General features: G+C 47.8%; 1 protein-coding gene across 1 annotated transcript; it reads right to left on the bottom strand.

The window, feature by feature from the left end:
• Nucleotides 1-1,517: 1,517 nt before the first annotated feature.
• P175DRAFT_0467295 (guanine nucleotide exchange factor) lies at nt 1,518-5,811 on the bottom strand. The gene is made up of 2 exons (XM_040894936.1): nt 4,831-5,811; nt 1,518-4,772 (listed from the first exon to the last, which is right to left on the bottom strand). The coding sequence occupies exons 1-2, from the start codon at nt 5,341-5,343 to the stop codon at nt 1,752-1,754; spliced, it is 3,534 nt and encodes a 1,177-aa protein (XP_040748761.1). The 5' UTR covers nt 5,344-5,811; the 3' UTR covers nt 1,518-1,751.
• Nucleotides 5,812-7,314: the final 1,503 nt, after the last annotated feature.

Raw genomic sequence — 7,314 nt, 5'->3', positions numbered from 1 at the left:
ATGGAAGATATAGAGGGGGGGGGGGGAGTCTGTTCGAACGGGTCTACTCGCATTGATGATTACGTTCGCTATATAGACTTACAACTGAATTTCACCAGATGATTGTTTGCTAGATATTGGCCAGATATTTGATAGGAATCATTTGATTTTCCCCATGGGATGTTCACATGCTACGTACGTACGTACGGAGTACTTACTGCTTTATGATTCGGAGAGCTGTTTGCATACAATATAAAATGTAACATGGTCTTAACCTGTATCTTTTACCACTACTGCTGTCTACATTGAACCATTCTTAACTTCACTATCAACAAGCATATCACTCACCATAGCTTCCAAGACATGAATGACCATTCGCTACCAACCAAGCAAGACCTCTCAAATAACATATTAAAAAAAAAAGAGTTGTACTGCTTAGCAGTAACTAGATTATAGTACTTTTTTTTTTTTTTTTTTTTTTTATAACAAAGTCTTGTCAGCAGTACATAAACTTCACTATCCTGACATGTGCAGTCTAGAACAGGCAGTTTTCTATTATAGTATGTATATATATATATACATTGCGGCACCCTGTAGGCTGGCCGCTGTCTACTGCAATTTCAGTAATACTACTAGTATCACTACAGTACGTAGTATAAGGCTATAAGCATGAGCCATGAAGGAACTGTTAAGAACTGTTAAGACTACTAGCTTACTAGCTCCGACCCTCTTAACTAGTACCACTCTGGCACTCACGACTCACGAGATAGTCTAGTAGGTAGATAGGTACTGCCTCCAGGCTCCTAGAGTACGGACTACGGAGTAGAGTACGGAGTATACTGTGGAGCAGGAGCAGGAGCAGGAGTGATTAGTTTCGTTTAGTGGATGGAGTAAGAGCAACTAACTATTATTGACACTAATATTAAGTACGTCTACGTTGCTTCTAGAGTGCTGCCTAGATAACTATATATATATATATAGTACAGACTACAGAGTAACTAGTTTGTTAGTGGTAGTAGTAGTAGTAGTAGTAAACATACTCCGTATAGTTACTCCAATATCCAATATTTGTCGATCCCATCGTCTATTTTTCTCCTTGCTTTTTGCGTTTCATTGCGACTTTGTAGTCCGTATCCGTACGCGTGGTTGTGGGTCGATCGAGTCTACTGCTGACCGGAAAATGACGGTAATCCATTCGGATTGATTAGCTATATACAATACAATAATACAATCCATGCAAATGCAAACGCTGTGCACTCGCTCCGATTCCTCCCAAAACTTCCTGGTATCGATCCAATAATCCCAACCCAGCCTGTGCAAAATCCTGCCAAAAAAAAGCCTGCAACGCGATCCCGGAAACACAGTATACCATAGCATCATGATCCCCTTCCCATTCCCTGTGTAAAGCCGAGCCGTGAGGCTTATATATATATATCCCTGTATATGTTGCCGTTGCTTTTAGACCGAGCCACCCTTTTTTCCGCCAATTGCTGGTCAACATAATAACATAGTAGAAGCAAAATCAAGTCCAGTGAGCAAAAAAAAAAAAAAAAAAAAAGATAAAACATGACGCCGCCGGTAGCTAGAAAAGGTATCCACAAAGAAGGCAAAAATGTGAGGAGAAAAAAAAAAATATCCAAGAAGAGATGGTGGCAGGTAAACCTGGGTTTTGATAAAGACAAAAGGGGGGGATAGATAGCGCCGTTAAGACATGAAAAGAAAGCAACGTCATCAGTCGTGATAAAATAGTGTGAAAGATTGGACGGTTCAGCTCAACCGTTGGTTGCGACCGACTTGGGCTTCGAGGTATTCGTCCAGGATAAGAAATCAAATTTATCTTTCGCGTTCTCGAGGATCGACGAGGAGCTCGACTCCGTCGTTTGTAGGGGGGCGCGTGGCTGGGGCGCTTCTCGAGGCTCCAGCACCAGCGACCGGCGGTAGAAGGTTTGCAGACTCTTCTCGCCGTTAGAGCGCACTCGCACCAACTCGTTCTGCATCCACGCTTGCAGTTCCGGTACCTCGGTAAGGCGGTATGGGATCTGAAAACGTTGGAGCTCGCTGATGATGCGCGCAGTTTTGACGTGTTTGTCAAAGTTGATGACGGCCATCTCGCCGTCATCCGTAGGGAGGCTGCGGAGGGCTTGGTTGCCATGGTCGACAAAGGTGAGGTCGGTGAGGTAGGTGCCGACAAACGGCAGGCAGGGCGGGACATGACCCTGCAGACGCTGACGCAGCACAGCATAGTTTCGCGATACATCGACAATGTTCCGGAGCGTCTCGAGCGTGGCCTTAGTCTTGTGTGAGACAATCTCCCAGGTGCGCTTGAGCCGGGAGATCATCGACGAGTTCAGAGAGCAGATAATTGCCATCAGAGAGTCGTAGTTGTTCAACTCCAGACATTTGTTGGCAATCTTGACCCAATGCTTTATAATAGCAGCCCGCTTTTTGGGCTCTTCCAGCTGCAGTATCGAGTCCGCAACCAAGTGTGCTAGATCTGTGGAAAGAGTGGACATCGCACGTACGTTGACTGCCAGTGAGCCGCTCTTCTTCATCCATTCCGTCGCCAACAGCTCCTCAGGAAGAATGGTGCAGAAGATCCGAGACTCTTTAATAGTGAATTGCCGTGCCAGTTCCATTGGATCAAAATCGAGAATGGTGATGCTAGCCTCCCCGTTCTTCCACTGCTTGAGAAGGTTGAGCTCTTTCTTGCCCAGCATGGGGGCAGGAAGCGGAGTATCGGGGTGAATATACTGGGCCGTCGCCGTGTTCGTCTTGCCCATCGAGGACACAAGACGAGGTACTACTGGCCCATGTAGCTGAGAAACCTTCTCAGCCAACTCCAGTAAGCGTCGGGCCGCCGTAGGCAGATTTTGCATCAAACTGGTGCTCGAAAAATCAACGATGAATTCCAAAGCTGTCATATCACAGTCATGGCGCCAGTGAGATTCCAGCCAGCCCTTGAATACGTTATACACGCGCAGGCGGACCGGGCCAGCGGCGTGTCGGGTATCCCCAATGTAGTTGAACCGGTCAACCAATGCCTCCGCAAACTCCATCGGAGTAGCAAAGAGACGGAATGTAAGATAGAAAGTCGAGACAAACATGGCGTCTGGAGTCGACTGATGCGCTGTGAGCTTCTCAACCAAGGCCCGTAGACTGCCACCCATCACCTGACCATCCTTGAAGATCAATTCATGGGCATAAGTCTTTTCCAACAGATTGGCCTCCGTCTCCTCACTCTCCTCAGCCAAAGTTGAGTGGCTCACACTACCTTTGAGAGACGGAACCTGGGAGTGACTGCAAATGTCAGGGGAGGTAGCCCGGGTAGAGGTCTGAGACACTCCACTCATTTCCGAGTCACGGAGATGGCTATTGTAAGTGAAGCTGCTTCCGTTGCTCGTTATGCCGCGGCCAAATGACTCACTGACCTCGGACTTGGGTTGACTGTTGCGATGGAAGGAATCTGCAGGAGCAATAACATCCAGTGGGGAGGAATGGAAGGACGGCTTCTCGAAGCTGGAAGACAACATGGAGGATCGGAAAGAGGATTGCTCGGTAGCAGCGGTAGCAGGAGTAATGGCACCGCCCCGCGATTGGAAGGAAGAGGGAGTAGCATCATCGGTGAGGCCTGGGGTGGAGGGAGAGGAGTGGGTGTTGGACTGAGGGATTTTGAGAGGAGGTGGGGGCAGCCGAAGGTCCTGGGGTCGAGTTTGCTCGCCCGCCACATCGGGTGTCCGCTGTGGCTGTGGGGTAGCCTTCTCATCGGGTAAAGTGCTATTCAGAGTAATGACAGGATCCTGGGGGAGGGCCTCGAGCTCAAAGTCCCCGCACTGCTCCAGCACAAGGCGTGCTTTGGCCATGCAATTCCCAGCTGCCCGCACGCAATCAGTAGCTGCATCCACGAGACGCTTGCCTTCATCGGGCATAAAAACTAGCTCATCATCCGGCGACTGAGCCGGTCGAAAGGCATCACGGGCAGCAAAGACGAGTTCGGACAGGCGTTCATACATGGTGTCGCGGGCTTGCTCGAGAAGATCACATCCTTGTGGATCATGCTCACAAACCGCTTCAATAACCGTCAGCAGGCCGCGACACGATCGTACAGCTTGCTCCGTGGTCACAACCAGTTCCGCTGAGGAGCGGGATTGCAGATGGAGGCCAATAAAAGAGCCGAGGACTCCGAGGAACTCATCGTATGTGGCAGTAAGGCGTTCAGAGGCGAGGTTTGGGTTTCGAGCCGCGGCGGCGGCAGGGCCGGTGTAAGATACTCGGTGAGAAACAGAGATGCGTTTGGTTGTCATCGACATAGGGCGGGGCTGCTGCTGCTGCTGCTGCTGCTGCTGCGCGTCAAACGTTTCTATCCGGGTTGATGCCCGACTCATATCCATTCGACTACGGTTCAAGAGCCTGGACTCATTCCGCTCTGTGCCAACTTCGGAGGGAGTTCCATCGGACATCGGAAAGGTCTCAGACCCCGGGGTCGGTGGGATATCATTGTGAGCAGATTGCTGTTGCTGCTCGAGTTCGGCAATGGTCCTGCTCAGACCAACTTCCTCGTTCCAGACATCGAGGAAGCGAACGCCGCGAGTTACGATGCTAAAGCCTTTAAGCAGCATCTCATCGACCATGTACTCGACTTCATCTTCCATGGCCTGTCCGCTGGCGATCTCCTGGAATTTTTTCGTCGTCCTTACTAGCGAGGAGAGGTCAGCCAAGAGAGCCTTGCGATGGCGTCGTAGACCATCCTGGCTCTTCACCAAAGGAGAGTCACGTGTCAGACACTCGGATTTATCCTGCGTATCTTATTAGTCTTTGGGTTGCTTTGTTTGATAGAGTACCGTCGAAACGAACCAAAAGAAATCGGACTCCAGCAATCAACCCTCTTACAAGGTCCTGGTTGCCAAAGTCTACCAAGGGGGTTCCGCAACCCCCACGAATAATATCCCAAAAGTCAGTCAATGCCTTTAGGAGATGGCGCATAGGGAGCTGGTCGTACGCCTCGCAATAGTTCGTGGGTAGCCAGCCCCGAGCGCCTGTGTCCAGAAGAGTGCCATCGGCCCAGCCATTGGTGTGAACAGAATGCACCAAGATGATATCGCCTTGATCCAGCGGTAGAGTTACTGTAGAGGGAGAAACATCTCCCGCAGGGTGGAAAGGATAGAAAGCACGGAGATAGTTGTGAAACACCGGCCTAGGTGGTTCCGAACGATCCATAATGCCGTCGTGGGCGGTGCTGCGTGGCGTCAATGGGGGAGTAATCTGACGCTCGTTCTGAGGCGAATGGAAGCGATTCGAGGCGGTGTTCAGGTTAGAATTTATTTTTTCGATCTTCAAAGGCGCAATATGGGGCTTCATTTGATCCATGTCTTGTTCTAAGTATATAATTATAGAAGCAAAAGCGGTCGATAAATCAACCTCGTCGGACGCAGAGGTCACCGACGACCAGTGTTTAGGACAGAGACAGCCCAGTAAGCATCCTTATCCAGGTCAAAATACTCAGGAACACACTTGAAAGGCGAACTTGTTGGGTTGAGCGAGCTGTATAGATAGAAGAAGTGGAATAAAGAGTGGTTGAAGATAGTACCCAGTGACAGTGGAACCGGCAGCACTGTGAAGAATGAGATGTCAATCATGATGTTGTTTCCCTTCCACCCATGGGGGAGGAGGCAAATGTTTTGCAGGGTTCCTCGGTGCGCATCACTGGGGGAATGCCGGATTCTAGGGCGGGTGGAAAGAAAGGAATGCTGGCTCACGTACCTATAGAACCGAAATTCCAAAGAGGAATGAGCAAGAAGGAGAACGAGCGTAGCTGGAGTTATTCCAGAGCTTTTCTTTTGACCAAACACGTTCCTGATGCCGGATCAAAACGAGGTCCTGGGCCAGTGTCGACGGGCACGAGCACGGGGAATTGTTGATGGGTGAAAGAGGGATGCTGAATTACGTCGATTCGGATGAATGGAGTCTAATTGCAATCCTGCCTCCTCCCAAAGGGTCGTGGTGGTAACTTTTTGGTCAAGCAAGGACCGCACGATGGTCCTAGTTCCCAAGCTTTCGAGGACCCAACCAAGCAAAACAAATAGCAGCTCTTCTGACCAGATTTCGAAGCGGGTCGATTCGAATGCAGAGAGCAAATAACGAAGGAAGGAGGAGCACAGGGCCGTTGCTGGGACGAAGGGGAAAATTAGTGTTGGTGAAATAATAGTAGATACAAGAAGCTCGCAGCAAGACAAGCAAGGGCCGCGCGGGAGTCGCAAGACACACACACAAAAAAAAAAAATAGCGGCAGAGGAAGGAATGCAGAGTTAAGCAATTGCAGAATGAATTGCTACCAGCAGCAATGAAGGAATGACTGAAGAAACAGGACTGGTCCACTTGGGCCGTATGAAGGGAAAGGAAGGAAAGGGGAGAAAGGGAGATGATCCATAGGACTCGAAGGAGGCAAAGAATAATATAACTAGAATAACGGGACTAGACGAACGAACTAAAAGACGGGAGAGGAGACAATGTGATGATATGAGGGGAAATGAACTAGATACTAACTAACCGTCGTCAATAATAAATCAGTGTCTAGACGGGAGTTCTCGAGGCTAAGTTAGCACGCCGAGTCTAGTCGTTCTGTTATCCACTTCCACTTTGTATGCTGAATCCGAACCAGAGGAGAATGAGGAAAGAAGGGAGAAGATAAGAAAGAATAATAGAATAGAATCAAATGAAGAGATCCCCTCTTCTACTCTCCATGATCTGTCAAGTCCGTACAATCAAATACTCTCTCTTAGGAGAGCAAGTTTGAAAAAAAAAAGAACAGCTAACCTTTTTGTTGACGATCTGCCATCACATCAGCCACTGTGATTTTCCTTTTTCTTTTCCTTTTCCTATTTTTCTTTTTTTCTCTTTTTTAATATATATATTTTTTTAATATTTTTGGCTTTTTCCTAAATAACAAAGAAAAGGGACGAGAGAAAAAAAAAAAGAAATATTATTTATGGAGAACCACTCGTTCTCCATATTGGGTAATTGGGAGCAGTTTCCAATCTCCTATACTGTACACAATCCTCCCACTCTACTCCGTATACTACCTAGGTATGGATAGTACTTTGTACAAACCTGCTATAAGGACTCTCTGTTCATATGATCCAGATTGAAAATCCGGAAATCAACCAATACAAGAAGAGAGAAGAGGAAATGTGAACAAGCTGCAGCTCTAAACAGGGGTTATGTTTTAGTGTAGAAAATCAATATAATAATAATAATTTCTAGTATTCTCTATTAATTAATTAATCATGAATTCCAGATTATTATTTCTATATTAATATTTCTATATTAATCTTCTGTATT

This window comes from Aspergillus ochraceoroseus (assembly GCF_002846915.1).
Source record: "Aspergillus ochraceoroseus IBT 24754 chromosome Unknown P175scaffold_11, whole genome shotgun sequence".
In the NCBI taxonomy this organism is placed as follows: domain Eukaryota; kingdom Fungi; phylum Ascomycota; class Eurotiomycetes; order Eurotiales; family Aspergillaceae; genus Aspergillus; species Aspergillus ochraceoroseus.
This window is presented reverse-complemented; position numbering and strand designations above follow the sequence as displayed.